The sequence below is a fragment of the Chiroxiphia lanceolata genome, chromosome 14, assembly GCF_009829145.1.
Source record: "Chiroxiphia lanceolata isolate bChiLan1 chromosome 14, bChiLan1.pri, whole genome shotgun sequence".
In the NCBI taxonomy this organism is placed as follows: Eukaryota; Metazoa; Chordata; class Aves; order Passeriformes; family Pipridae; genus Chiroxiphia; species Chiroxiphia lanceolata.
In genome coordinates, this window is record NC_045650.1 from 18,111,553 (window position 1) to 18,126,530 (window position 14,978).

A 14,978-nucleotide genomic window follows, 5' to 3' on the forward strand; every position below is an offset into this window, starting at 1 on the left:
TCCCGGGATTTGCTGGGCGCGACCGCCCTGCCTCTCCCTCGCCCTGCGGTGGGGAAGGGAGCCGGGCCCTGGGGGTCTTTGGAGGGCGCTGGTGACTGTGGACACAGGGGAGATGCCATCGCTGCCTGCGGTTCCACCGGAGCCGTGGCGTTCCCGCAAAGCCCGTCACAGGCGTGACAGCGCCCGGGGCGGGGGAGGGTGATACCGCCCGCGGCACGGGACACTTGGAGGGTGCGGGGGCGGGGGATCTCCGCGGGAGCCGGGCTGTGAAACAGCGCCGGGAACGGGGGAGGGAGGCGGTGCAAGCCGCGTGCCACCTGCACCCGAGCATCCACGCATAAAAAAGGCCCGAAGGTATCAGCCACTCACTGTATAGTCTTGTGTAGAGAAAGCAAAAGCAATCACTGAGTTTTACAATTCTTTTTAAGGAAAGAATTATTCTTGTTGGGGATGCGTGATGTATATTCGTTGTTCTTTACAGAGACAGTGAGCAGACATTGGAATGGGCTGCCCAGGGAGGTGGTGGAATCACCGTCCCTGGAGGTTTTAAGAAGAGACTGGAGGTGGCACTTAGTGCCATGGTCTGGTTGACAAGGTGGTGTTGGGTCAAAGGTTGGACTCGACTGTCTCAGAGGTCTTTTCCAACCCGTCTGGTTCTTTGATTTTGTGACTGTGCACACACAGAGACGCGTGCTCTTATTTCTTATTCTTGCTCGTGGGGATTAAAGCGAATCGATTTAAGAAATCATTCAAAACCAGATCCAAGCTATATTGGGATGAACGCAGAATCAGAAATTAACGGCAGATGCTGCCCGCGGCGCGCAAGGGGGCGGAGGGCAGGGGTGTATGGGAGGATTGGCCCATCACCGGGGCCGGGGTCGGGACCGGAGTGGGACTGTCCCGTGTCCGGGCGGTGCCGGGTCCGGACTGTGCCGGGTCCGGACTGTGCCGGGTCGCTGTCCCGTGTCCGGGCGGTGCCGGGTCCGGGCTGTCCCGGGTCGCTGTCCCGTGTCCGAGCTGTCCCCAGTCGCTGTCCCGTGTCCGGGCGGTGCCGGGTCCGGACCGTCCCCAGTCGCTGTCCCGTGTCCGGGCGGTGCCGTTCCCGTTCCCGTTCCCGCTCCGCCGCCGCGGGCGCGGCCGCTCCGGCTCCCCCTGGCGGTGCCCGCGGGGCCGCGCAGGGCGCGGAGGGCGCGTGCGCGCGGCGGGCGCGGGGCGCGGCCGGGTCGAGGGTCCGCGGGCAGCCGGGGCAGCGGCGGCGGCCGCCGGCACCGCCCGGAGGTGAGAGCGGGACGGGGAGCGGGGCGAGCGGGCGGCGGAGGGGGGGACGGCCCGGGGAGCCGCCGGGGGGAGCGGAGGGCGCGGCGGGGGAGCGGCCCCGGCGGGCCCCGCGCGCGTGTTCCCGCCCGGAACATCCTCCGCGTCCGGCCCCGCTGTCAGCGCGGGGCGGCGGCCCCGGGGCCACCGCGGGTCCCTTCGCCGGGGAGGGAGGCGGATTGCGGCACCTGCCCCGCCGGGAGGGGCGATCTCGGGAGCACCGGGGGCATCGCGCCCCGGCCGCGTGGCCTGGTGGTGCCCGGGGGTGCTGGGAGGTGAGATGCGCGTCCGCACGCCGGGCGCTGAATGTGCTCGTCGGGGGGCCCGGAGAAGCCGGGGAAGGGTTTTTAAGCAAGCCCTCCTCCGGTGCCGTTTCTCGGGGAGCGGCCCCGTGGCGGGTCGTGTTTTCGCCCGTTCCGCGGGGAGCGGAGGTTGGGCCGCGCTGCTCCAGCGCCGGGCTGATGCTCATCCGTGTCGGGAGCTCCGCCGCAGGCTTAAGGCGACCTCTGCTCCCGGCGAGTGTCATAAAAAGTTGGCACGGGATGAGTTTGCCTCCGGAAAGGTCTCTTCTTTCACTGCCGAGAGTGGATTTTTCTGGGAGGGATATAAGAGTCGTATTTGATCTGCCTTCTAAAAACAAATTGCTGTCTCGGGAAGAGGAGGGCAAAGTAGCCACCTGAAATATTTTGGAGGATGTCAGGAGTCACAGGTATTGTCTCATTTAGCAGCCTTAATCAACTTAATGGTTCTCTGAAGTCCTATGAACTTTCAGTTTTTATAACAACCTGCACCAAGGAATTCCTGCTTAACCTCCAACCCCAAGAAGCAATGCTGCTTTTTATTTGTTCTGAACTTCTCTCTTTCTGGTGTTTTGTTTTTTTTTTTTTTTTTTTTTTTTTTTAAGAACCAGTGAGTAATCAGTATCTGTTTACTCTTTATAAACACTTGTGATTCCCATCATAATCTGAGTTATGAAAAAAGCTTTAGGTACTTTAATTTAAGCGTTCTTTATGTGTACCCCATACTTGCAACATGTGTCCTGTGCTGGAGTGCAGTACTCCTTCTGCAGCATCATTAAGCTCTTTGCCCCAAGCTTATTTTTTGATTTTCAAAAGCCCACGTTCTCTTCCGTGTGAGATGTAAAGTACATCGCTCAAAGGCACAGTTTAGGGCCAGTTTGCTGCTGTTCAGCTGCACAGCAATTTTCCTATAAGGAATTTAAGATTATGAGACGTATTTGGCATTTTAGCTTGCTATTTCCATTAAAAAAAAAAACAACGCTTTTGAATGTTCTTCTATGGAGGAATTTTACAGAGATCTTGGAAAAATAATAAATATGCAGTTTGCAATTAGGAGGAAATTGAATGTGCAGTTTGATTTGCTTATGTGGTGAGGCTGTGATTCTTTTGCAGTCCAAAGTGTTTTCACTCAATTTGGTGTCATGCCTTTACAGGGAATATTTTTTTACTTTGCTGTACGTGCCTGTAATGTGTAAATCTGTCAGACTGCTGAGAAGCTCCTTAACTTTTGCTCACATTTTAGAACTGCAATACATGATGCAAATGAGACTTGGCAAAAATTGCAGTATTGTAGTGCACAAGCCATGATGATAACCACAATGACTGTATGTGTTAACTCTGATCTTAATCACACCAAAACTCTTTAAAGACACTTTTGAAAACTGTTATTGATTAAGCAAGTGCGTTTTTGTTTGTTTTGGGTTGATTTTGCTTGTTTTTTTTTCCGTTTTGTTTTGTGTGTTTTGTATTTTGTTTTTGTTTGGGGTTTTGTTTGGTTTTGTTTGGTTTTTTGTGGGTTTTGTTGGGTTTTGTTTGTTTTATTTGTTTATTTTTTTTATTTGTGTCTTTTTTAACACACCCCTCTCCCCAGCGAAGGTTTCGGGTGGAGGAGGAGAAATCAAAGAAATTCAACCCAATGAAAAGTGTGTTGGGGCTTTTTTTTTTCTCAAGGAAAGAAGCTTAGATTTTCCTGGTGTAACATTGCCCTCTGGATACAACAGTGGCTTTGTTACAACCCAGAGTGCCAGCAAATGCCAGGTGACAAAACATGATAGGGAGACAGACTAACAGTTTTCTTTCTTTCCACCTCAAATAGGAATCGAGGATGCTTAAACTGGATTTATCATTCATCCTGCAACGAGCTTAATACACCTCTTCACAGAGCCTTATGCCTGAGGTACTGTTTGTTTGTTTTAGCCCACAGTAAGGACTGAGGCCGTGTCAGAATCTGTAGAAGGTAGGAAGGACATTGTGTCACTAACTTTTGATGACCTGACTGTGATCCCCAGGACCTGTGCAAGTTGCTTATGTCACCCAGCAGAGAAGCAGTGGATGTGGGCACAGACCCCTGCAGTCCTGGCTCCTGTCCTGACACCTTTGCTGTTCTCGCCACTGGAGCTCAGCAGGGTCACTTGTGCTCAGATAAACTGTGAAGGGTCCCTGCCTGCATGGATCCATGATTCTGTGGGTGGCAGGAGGAAAATCAAGTTTAATACTCAGCAGCTTTTGATTATGGCAGGATACATGTCACATTCCTACACTGGGGATTTCAGATACCTGCTGAATTCTTGGTTTTTAGCTCCTGTGACTGTGCAGCTGTACCTTGTTGCAGTGTTGTTTCATCAACTGTGGAGCTGTTTCATGACCTAAACCCCTTTTTAAATATTAATTATCCATTAAATATAATCTTAGATTCATAGAATTTAAGGTCTTTGATATTTAGTCACTAATATTATTGCTCTGCTATAAAATTTGGAGTATGAGTTCCTGTAGTAGGAGTGTTGTTGCACTGAGGTTTGTGTTGTTGAGGTGCCCAAATACCTCGTGCAGACCACTTTGTTTTCACTGTAGTTCCCTAAGAAACATGGCTTATGTGGTAAAGCTTATCTGTGTTTCATCCCTGGAAAAAAAAAAAATCTTTAAATCCATAAACCAATTTCAACCTAATTTGACAGGGGTAGAGGTTTTAAAAATATTATTTGAAAGGTGTTGAGCGGTTTCTTTTATTTCTTTGAAACAACTTTTTGCATCAAGAGGTTTAAGGGCTTTGTAGCACTGGCACTGAAGGAACAGCCAGTGAGAACTGCACTGGTGTGAGGCATCAGTGACATGTGCCTGGAAGCTGAATTTCCAGGCAGAGAGCTCTGCAGAAAATAAACCTCCTCCTCCTCCATTCTGTTGTTCGTGTGGAGCTTGGGTGGTGGAGTGCACAGTTCCCGCTGTGCTGCTGAAATCTGCCTTGGCTTGTTGATTTTTTTCCCCCCTCTGCTGCCACTCAGGTTGTTGCTGAGTGTTTTGTTTCTCTTGCAGGTAAATGGCAGGACAGAAAGCGGTGTCAAAGCTTTGAGAGGCGCTGAGGAGTCCAAGTAGGTCATTCGTTGCTGAAGGATATTAGGGATGAGGTCTCCTATTTAACTTTTTTTACTCCTTCTTGGCATGCATTCTAAAAGTCTGGCACTTGTCCATTCCTTTGGCACTTGCCTAAAACAATGGCGAGTAAGCTGAGCTGTTGTGGAATAGTAACAGAGTCTTGATTAAATTGCTGAGAGCCCCTTTTTCTTCCCTTTTGGTCTTGGTGGGTAAGCTGCACATGTGAATTAACTCCTTTGCGTGGGTGAGGGTGGTGTGATACACTTGGAGCTGCCTTATCCACCCAATTCTTTGTTGAAAGTTTCTGCCTGACTTCATGTTTCAGGTGGACAGTGAATCGTCTCTGATCTAGTTTTTGTTACTGAAAGAGAAGCAATTAAGTCGTTTGTTTTTCCTAACTTCTGCTTGCCCCTGGTAAGGCAGGAGCAAATGTCTGATCCAGGGGAGGGCTTGGCCAAATGTGGTGGCTGAGCAGAGTGACACAGATCAGTACAGCTGATTTCAGCTGAACTCCTGGTGCTTTTTTGGCTCAGTTTTGGCCAAAACGGGGCTGTATCCAAACTGTAAAGAGAGATAGGGAAGACCTGGCAAACTCAGTGAAAGTGAGTTTATCAAAGAGCAGTATCAAAGCTAAAATCCACCTAACAAAGAGGCATTTGGTGTTAGCATAGCAAGGGCAGAGACAAATCCTGCTAAGAAGTAGTTTCTCTGCCAAGAGTTTTTAGAAGTGCAGGAAGTATAAAAAGCATAAATCTAGAAAGCTACAGAAGAACTTGGGTTACTGTTTCCTCTTTGTTTTCTGTCACTGTATTCCCCCTTCTCTGAGCAGGCAGGGAACTTTCCTTCAGAAGTGTTGAGGGGAAGATTGAGAAGTTTTTTCTCTCCCACAAAAAAATTGTGATGCAATGTGAAGTTTTTCTGTGGTTTCACTTGTATGGCTTTGTGGGGAGGGGGAGTGGGATCGAGATCCAAATCGTGAATTTCCCTAACAAATATTCATCTGGGTGTTAGGAGAGCAAGCTGTCCACGTTAATGATACCAGAAAAGACTTAATTAGGTTAGAACAGGAGCAGCTCTCCAGATGATGTCTTGACATGCCAGTTGAAATCTTGCACATTCCAGAGGAAGTGCCAGGTGTGCAGGCAGTGAAGTCAGACTTTGCAGCATCTTCTGAGAAGGAAACTAACCCAAACAGGGAATGCCAGTTTTCTAATTCAAAGGCACTGATGGACAAGATAGAAATAACTCTCATCTGCATATTTTTGCACAACACTTCTGTGTGGGGTGATTTGTTTTTTGGGTTTTTTTGTTTTTTTTTTAATTAATTATTATTAATTTGAAAATTCTTCCCATTCTGCTGTAGCTGCTAGAACCTTAACTGTAATAAAAGTACTTTCTCTGACAGGACTAAGAAGCCGGATTACCTCTCACTACTTTGGATTTTCCATTCACTTGCTTCTCTTGTTGCATAACCTTTAAACTTGGCTTTGAAGCTTGTGCCCAGCTTTCTGTTTCTAAATTCTTAAGTATTTTTTTTTTGATGTGTTGACGTGTTAATCTGTATTTTGCTCTTTTTCAGTTCTTGTTACTTATTGTATGTGGAGTTTTTCTTTCTAAAATTTCCCCAAAAATTCATTAGAAGGTCTCCAAAAGAACCCCAAACAAACCCTAAACCAATTTTCCTGCTCTTGGTAATGTTTATTGGTAATTCTGGTTTTGGATGATGGGTTTTTTTTCAGTATATATTTATATTTAGATAGCATGCCGTACCAGCTTGAAGGGTGCCATGCAAATTTGAACCCCAGATTTTTACAGTCTTGGAAGAGTTTTCTTGCTAAACAGATTGTTTACAAGAGAAACTAAGATGAGACTTCGTATATTTTGAAGAAAGCAGTACCTGGATTTAATAGAAAAGGCCTGAGGGAGGTAATATTAGTTATCTTGGTTGTGACTTATATTAAAAAGATCTGTGTCTTCCATGTGTAAATCTTTTACCAAACTACACCTGCTCACAACATACAGGTTTCTGGAGTGTAGTATCTTCTTTCTACTCATTATTTTTTGATTGATTTATCTAAGTTTTGTGTTTCAGTACAAATATTGTGTGTTCTGGTATGTGTTTGTTTTTCTGTATTGCATATGCCACACGTGATTCCTTTCAGCTAAAGCAACCTACTTTAAAGGAGCCTTTCAGAGAAATACACTTAAAAGCCTACAAGCTCTTTAGTTGTGTTTGTGTAGTTAATACTTTGCCTGATGCTTTGGCGTGTTTGCATGGAGTTATTTCCTACTGCAAATGCTGCTCTTCTAAAATCCCAGCCTTAGTGGGGTAATTCCAGGTATTAGTTCGGTGAAAGAGCATTTATGTTCCAGGCCTTTTTGTTACATTATTACCAATTTCCAAATTGAAACCTCTAATAACCTCTTAAATAAAGCCCCAACAAAATAATCTTTGGGTAACACACTTTCATGAGACATTTTAAATCAGGTTGTGTTAACTGCTGGTGGTCTGGGGCACTTGTAGCTTTGTAGTTTATCAGTTCATAAAATGCCTGTACTGCCTGGCAGTGCTGATGTGATGACCCTCCAGACTGTTCCAGTGCCTGTTCTGTTCAGGCTAGATGCAGTTTGGGGATACTCTGTCATCCTGTGGAAAGCTCTGGACAGAAGTGCTTAGGAGATGCAAGCACCTGGGGGAGCTTTTGGTTTGTGTTCTAAAGAGAGATCTGTTTACAAGTCTTTGCAACTTGTTTACTTTAGAAACTAGGAGTTGGGCGTATAAAAGGCTTTGTGTTTTTTTGTTCTTCAGGAGACTCTTGTTGCTAGAGTTGAATTTTTTTGTTGCATGTGTCCAGCTGACTTAGTCCTGCCATCCCTGTGATGTCACTTGTTACGGACTGATCAAAATGAATCATCTGTTGCACAGATAATTCATTTGGGAAAAAAACCTTTGCTCTGGGAGCAGTGGTGTTGGTCACCACTAAGGGTTCTGGCAGAGCATGTTCTGGTACTTCAGTGGTTTGATGGCAGTGCAGGAGTAAGCTTTATAACCTGCTCTATGTGCTGCAGTCCAGGGACTTGGGCAGCAGCAGCAGCAGCATGTGGTGATTCATTCCCACCATCTGCTGCCACTGGCTTGGTTGTACCTTCACAATTGATTGTGGTTTCATCCAGTTTAATAACGTAGTTCAACTCCTCAACCTTCTTCAGTGTGTGATCACAGCTGAGGAGGTGCTGTGCTACCGGGGTGGGAAGGGGAAACAGGGTTTGGAAACTCCCGGAGGCAGATGGAGGGAGTGTGGCAGCGTCTCCAGGCAGACTCTGATCTGCCCTACACGGAGTCACTGTTGCATCATCAGGTGGAACAGTGTTACAGTGTTAAAGTACGTCTGCTCTTCTGTCACTTTTTGCTTGTAGCGCTCAGACCCTTTGTGTTCAGAAATACTGTGTTGTGTGCTGCCATTAATAGTGTTCAATCTCGATTAATAATATAATGTCAAAAATGTTTTAAGTAATTTAATATTAAAATGGGCTTCAACCTTGGGGTTTGCAAAATGCAAGTTTTAATTTGGCACAACTTCCTTGTTTGGTGGCTTGTTTTTTTTTTTTTATCCCCCCCCCTTTGTTTTTTTTCTTCTTTTTTTCCCTCCAGTTCTGTTAAATTCCATTCTTGGTGCAACTGTTCTAGAATAATATATTCAGTCCTGCCCTCAGCTTTTGCTGCTCAATGCTGTTCTTCATTTTACTGGTTACCCTTATGCAGTTCCATACATATCTCTCTTTACATTTGACTGGAGCCCTGAAATGGGACGACTGATTTTTTTGATCTACGAAGAAACACATATGTATGCTTTTCTGCCAAAGCTCAAAAGCACTTGCCAGGTTTAATTTCAGGTGATTCATCCTAGTTTAGAAATCTAGTTCCTGCTGTTTTCCAAAGGGATAGTCTGCTTCTGCATTTTTGTTTCCCTCCAAATTTTTCCCCTCCAATGTCCTGCTGGGTTTCTGCAGTGCTTCCCACCGCTGACTGGTTTTCAGCAGTGCCTGTGCACACACACTGATCCTTCCCTAAGCACTGTGTGTTGTGGTGACCACAGTGGTTGTCACTGTTGCACTGTTGCACTGTCGCAGCTTTGTGCCAAAGCTTCAGGTAGTCCCATTTTCACTCAGTCCAGCAGAATCCTGTGTGCTCCCAGTGGGAACACAGCAGTATGTGGAGACAGATAAAGACTTTGTCTGAGAGGACAAAGCTGAGACTTGAATGATAATGAGTTGTTGATTTGTTTGGATGGTCTTAAGAGGAAGTTGGAGGGAGGGGGTTTCATGACTGTTATAAGGGACTTACTTCACTTGCTGATTTTCCTATGTTCCCTTTTATTCTTTGATGGTGTTGGAGCTGAGATCCTTGTGGAATATGCAATCAGAATAGTTTAGTTTGGGAGGAACCTTTATAGGCCATCTAGTCCAACTCCTTGCAATGAGCAGGGACATCTTCAACTATATCAGGTTGCTCAGAGCCCCATCCAGCCTGGCCTTGAAGGTTTCCAGGGATGGGGCATCCATAGCTTCTCTGGGCAACCTGTGCCAGTGTTTTACCACCCTCACTGTGAATAACTTCTACCTTATATCTAATCTAAATCAACCTTTTCTTAGTTTAAAACCATTACCCCTTGTCCTACTGTAACAGGCCCTGCTAAAAAGTTCTTCCCACTATTTTCTTCCATTTGAAACAGTGTATTTGCTGCTGGTTGCAAGTTGAGGATTCTGATAGTCCCTCAAAGGCATTTGGGTGAGAAGGCAGAGGCAAGTTCCTTCTTGTTCAGACTGGCTGTGGAAGCTCCAATGTACAACAAATGACTGCTTGCAGTTCCATGCTATTTTCAAATATAGTTTAAAATTAATTGTGTTTCAGACTATATCACTTAGATTATCAAACCTAATCTTCATATAGCAGGAAAGGGATAAGGGAAACCTTAAAGTGTCAGGTATCTCCTGTGTAACAATTCCCCAGTTTGCCTAGGAAGGCTATTTTTTACAGCATATACTTTTCTCATGCTCATTATTTAGAGGACACCAAGTAGCTCAAGCCTATTAAGTTCTGCTTGTTCTGTCACTGATTAGTGAGAGTAATCTGTTCCTGGCTTCTTTAGAAAAATTCTTTATGTAGTCTAATCTGGGTACTATGGCTAGTTATATTTCAAAGAACAGCTTTTCTTGAATGTGCTACTTTCTGAACCTTTTATCTGGTGTCCTCTAAGTAATGCAGTTTCTTGAGGTCTGATTGATCTGAGTATAGTGAATTATTATAGGAAACAGTTGCAGTGCAGCCCAGCAATGAATATCTTGGTTTAGTATATAACTTTTGGACCTTTCTTTGTGGTAAACTGTTTAGGCAACGGACTAGGTAGGCAAGAAGTGTGAATCTTGGAGAGTGTGTGTGTACAGAAGTGTATGTGTGAACCTACGAAGGACAGAGTATCTTGTTACTGGGTCTGAGGTCACGATCCCTTTCCACTTGCAGGTGCCTCGAAGGGCTTGTCCTTTTGCCTGTGGGAAACAGTCTGGCAGTAAGGCAAGACTGTGGGAATTTGGCTAATTTGTACTTACATGGTTGGAATGCAGCCAGTTGTCACTTAGCTCTCAACTCTTTGCATCTCCATTTCACTATTGTCTTCCTAGCCCCGGGAGCTCTTTAGAATGGCTCGAGACACTGAATGTGTGTCAAGCTGTGATAAGAAATTGTTAGCTATATTAAAAACACTTGCTAAAGCTTATCTTTAAAATGGCCATCGTTGAGTGTGCTTTTCCTAACTCCTTTTCTTGCTTTGTGCAGGACTTTGTTTCTGGGTGAAGGATGCAGACCATAAAGTGTGTGGTCGTCGGAGACGGCGCTGTGGGAAAAACTTGTCTCCTCATCAGCTACACCACCAATGCCTTCCCAGAGGAGTACATCCCGACTGTGTTTGACAACTACAGTGCCCAGATGACTGTGGATGGCCGGACAGTCAGCCTGAATCTCTGGGACACTGCAGGCCAGGAGGAATACGACCGCCTGCGCACGCTCTCCTACCCTCAAACTAACGTCTTCATCATCTGCTTCTCCATTGGCAGCCCCTCTTCCTATGCAAATGTGAGGCACAAATGGCACCCTGAAGTTTCTCACCACTGTCCAAATGTCCCCATTCTTCTAGTGGGCACGAAGAGAGACTTGAGAAATGACCTGGAAACAGTTAAAAAGTTGAAAGAGCAGAGCTTGGCTCCCACCACCCCGCAGCAGGGGACTTCACTGGCTAAACAAATTGGAGCAGTCAAATATTTGGAGTGCTCAGCGTTGAATCAGGAGGGCGTTCGGGAGGTGTTTGCTGAAGCTGTCCGTGCAGTTCTGTATCCTGTGACGAAGAAGAACACAAGAAAATGTGTCTTATTGTAGTCACCTTGGGTGATGGATGTTGCTGTTGACTAGAATCTTGGAGGGCTTTCTAATGAGTTAAATTGAAGATTTGCATCTTGCACTAACAGCTCTAAGCAGAAATCGGTTATACAATGAATATTCTTGCAGTCTTACTGCTTCAGGGAAACTGAAACAGAACAGTCTTTTTTTCCAACAGAGAGGTCAAATATCTACTTTATTTCTGAAGTTCCAGTCTCCAGCAGCTTCTCCAGGGATCACCTGGGTTCTGTCCTTATTTTAGTGGAGGAAAATAAAAGAGGAGACTCCTTTGATGCCACTTCTTTACTAGATAGCCATCAGTTACTAGGTTTGCTGAAAAGCACCAATTCTGATAACCCCCGCTTTAAGTCTAGCTGCTGCTTTTCCCATCCTTTATTTACCGATTGAATTTGTTTTACAAACAGAAGGCCGGTTGTTTTATCAATTTAAAGCTTGAAAACAATTTGTTTACTTGCAAAAATGCCTGAAATATTACTGAGATTCACCTTATAATGAACTGTGATCATTTATATGAAGAGTTAGTGTAAGGCACGATTAATGCAATGAGCAAGACCCAGGGAATACCTGCAATGATTTTATTAACAGAAGCAGGAGCTGATTTTTCCTAATGTAAGGAACTTAGAAAAATGATGAATCACTCAAATGAGTGATTTTCATAATTTTTGAGTTGGAGAAGTGGTAGAGTAGTTTAGATGCAAGTCTTCCATAAGCTTCTAAACTGAGATTTTATTTCACTGTCCAAAGAGACATTGCACCCTGAGAATAAAGTTTTAACAGTTACCTTCCCGAGATGACTGAGATATTTGGGATGACACTTCTCAAAATGAGATTTTCAATGTAATCTCTCTGATGAATCCCAGAGACTTGATAGCAGCTCTTGGGGAATTAATTGCTTCACTTCTTAACGTTCTTGGGGCCACCACCTGAGATTTTTATGGCAAATTCCTGTGTTGTTTTTTTCTGTGAGAACACTGACAGAAATTTTGGAGGTTCTGATTACAGGAGCCCGTGTTTCTTCCTGTTTTCAGTTCAGTCTGTAATGGTTAGCCAGTCACTGGATAGGATTACCTGGGCAGTTTTTTTTTTTCCTCTCTACTGGATGCTCAGTTTTTATGAACTCTTTTAACTGAAGTTCTATTTACATACTTTTTAACTTTCTTCAGCAGCCCTAGTAAGTGGCAGCTGGCTTTTATTTTCAGGATGTGCACTGTTCTTTATGTGTGGTTCCGGGACCAGCTGAGGAGTGAGCGCATGAAACCTTCCTTAGACTTAACCTTCCAGCTCGATGGTATGAAAGCAGCATGCTTCAAAGATACTTTGTGTGAAACCAGTGGTGCTGGACTGGGCTTTGTTGTCTGAAGTTGACAGTGCTGTCTTTGTCTGGCTGCAGCCTCAATTGGTCATTCAGAACTTGCTTTCTTGTGATTCCCACACATGCAAAACTGCACTGGTGTATACCCTGGTCAGAAAAAAAAGTGCCTCGTTTTAGCAAGATAACAGAAAATACATCCACAAGGTTGTTAGGGATCTTGTGTTAATTTGAGCTTGCTTTATCTGATGCTGGCAAAAATACCAGGTGAATAGAAATGTTTTTATTTGCGCCCTAATTCCACTCTTTGAAGAGGATGTGCCTTTCTTCAGCTGGTGTAGCTGATGCTGACGCTAACTGCGGTTCTTGTTTATCTGACATATGCTCACTCTGGTACTGCTTTAGCCATTGATTATAAATTGCAGTTAATCCAAATACTGGTACCTGTGGTTAGTGAACCAACACCGAGTTCCAAACGTTGCCTGAGTGCAGGCAGTACCAAAACCCCCGTTCTGTGGGATGTTTGCAGAAGCCCTACAGACTCTGCATAGTTTTCTTCACCAAGTGCCATTGCCTGGAGTGTCTTTGCATCTTTTGCACTTGTAGAGAAAGTGCTGTTCCTGATGTGGTTCCTGCCACAGTGCCCTGAAGGCTGTGAGGGTATAGAGTATTCTGTGAGATAACCTCTACTTACCACGTTCTGCCTTTGCTTTAGCTGTAGGCCTTTAGTGTGGGCTGGGCTTGCAGGCAGCAATTAACTCTGTGCCTTGTAATTCAAGATTATTTTCTGTAGGTAAATTTCAGTAACTGAGTAAATAGACTTTACCATGTTTAAAATGTATTTATTTAAGCCAGTTTGTTTTAATGCTGGTCAGACCTAAATCAACTGTCTAGTTATCCTGGTGCAAGCCCTTAACCTTTGCTTTATTCAGAGATGTACTTTAAAAAAAGTCTGTGACATGTTTGAACTAGTCTTAAGAGGTGCCTGTTATTGAAATTAAAAGTCTACTTTTTTTTTTTTTTTTTTGCTACATATATTTGCAGTTTTGTACTGAGGCTACTACTGTTTTAAAAAGTTTTTACTTTTTTACATACTGAAATCTTTTAGTTCTGTGTCTTTTGTGGTTGTTCCTAACTGGATTACAAGAATTTTGTGGAGAAGAAATCTTGTGAGAAAGTATTATTGCACAACCCTTGCCCCCCTGTTTCTGTAGGCTCACAAACAGCCATCCTGGTGTGAACTGGAAAAGAGTATGGCGAGATAAAATTCAACTGCTTAATCAATTTATTTGAATCGGTTGCATTATTGATTGCATTATGCCAGAACACTTTATGCCCATTTAGATTACTTAGTAAATGGATTGCACAACAGTACTGAGGAGAATAATACGGTAGTCATGAAAATGAGCAGAGACTGAACTTTGAACACCATCAAAAGGTTTTTACTGGCTTTGGAGTACCTGGTTATTTAGATGCTTTGTATTTCTGTCACTTCCTGCCAGGAGTAACAGTCCTGGCTGACAGCTGGTTTCTTCCAGCCTCTGCTTTTCCTGAGGATGAGCTTCAGGAGCTCAGGAATCCAGTGAACTTCTCCATTCAGTGGGCATTCTCTGTTTCTGATCTTCCTGCCTTTTTCCTCCCCCCGACAATTTTTGATGCATTTTATTGTAAGTAGTCCAGTGCTTCAGTCTACAATCAGTTCTATTTCTCCCATGTTTTATTTTTCTTCCGTTGACAAATACAGACTTCACATCATCCCATGGCTGGATTTTGTCTTGTTTTGGGAGATCAGAAAATCTGGTTAAGCTGTGTGGGTTTCCCAAGCTGTTCAAGATCCTTCAGTTTGTTACTGAGTAGAGATGCAGTGTGTATGTCTTAATTCACAGGAAAGACTCACTGTGAAGAGACAGATTTTAATCTTTCAGTTTGTGAATGATTTCTGAAGTACTTGTTTGTTTTTTAAATACAGCTGAAAGCTGAGCAGTTCAGGAATTCCGTGTCCAAAGGATGTTACGAGGTGTGCTTAGATGTGGAAGTGCTTTCTTCAGTTTACAGCTGTAGCTATTTTTATGAAATTTAAAGTCAAAGAGCCTCACCATGCTTTGTTCTCAAGTGCTAAACCTCACTCTGTAGAAACCTTGGTGCTGCTTGGGCTGACCTGGAGAAGAGGATGGATCTCACTGGAGTCCCTGGGTGGGCGACAAGGACCACCCACCACCAGCGGGAGCCCAAGACTCTGAAGTGTGGCACTGATACGTACACTGGCGACTTGATTTTATACGATAAAATAACTTGTATCACATCTAACAGTTTTAAAGGATTTTTTTTCTCTCCCCCTCTTCACTTTTAAATTATGCATTGCAATAAACCTTTCCCCCCCACCTCCCTGGCTTGTCGCATTAACTCGCCCTGCCGTTCCGTACCGCACCTGTGCTAAAAGGCAGCTGTTTCCCTGCGGAAAGCCGGTTCCCAAAAGGCCATAAACGAAGGAATTTTTGGGAAGGGCGGAGCGCCC

At 44.6% G+C, this 14,978-nt stretch overlaps 1 protein-coding gene across 7 annotated transcripts; it reads left to right on the forward strand.

Annotated features, from left to right (window-relative positions):
• The first annotated feature begins 253 nt into the window (after positions 1-253).
• On the forward strand, positions 254-14,844 carry LOC116794123 (rho-related GTP-binding protein RhoG-like). Of its 7 annotated transcripts, XR_004359693.1 has the most exons (5): positions 1,221-1,278; positions 3,430-3,510; positions 4,644-4,699; positions 10,537-12,442; positions 14,433-14,844. XR_004359693.1 is itself a non-coding variant. In XM_032702507.1 (4 exons), exon 4 carries the CDS (start codon positions 10,558-10,560, stop codon positions 11,131-11,133), a length of 576 nt encoding a protein of 191 aa, XP_032558398.1. In that variant the 5' UTR covers positions 254-354; positions 3,430-3,510; positions 4,644-4,699; positions 10,537-10,557; the 3' UTR covers positions 11,134-14,842. The 7 variants fall into 7 exon arrangements, 6 of the variants coding, with proteins under 6 accessions (XP_032558398.1, XP_032558396.1, XP_032558401.1 ...); XM_032702507.1 differs by lacking the exon at positions 1,221-1,278 and adding an exon at positions 254-354 and having other exon boundaries at positions 10,537-14,842; XM_032702505.1 differs by having other exon boundaries at positions 10,537-14,842.
• The last annotated feature ends 134 nt before the right edge of the window (positions 14,845-14,978 follow it).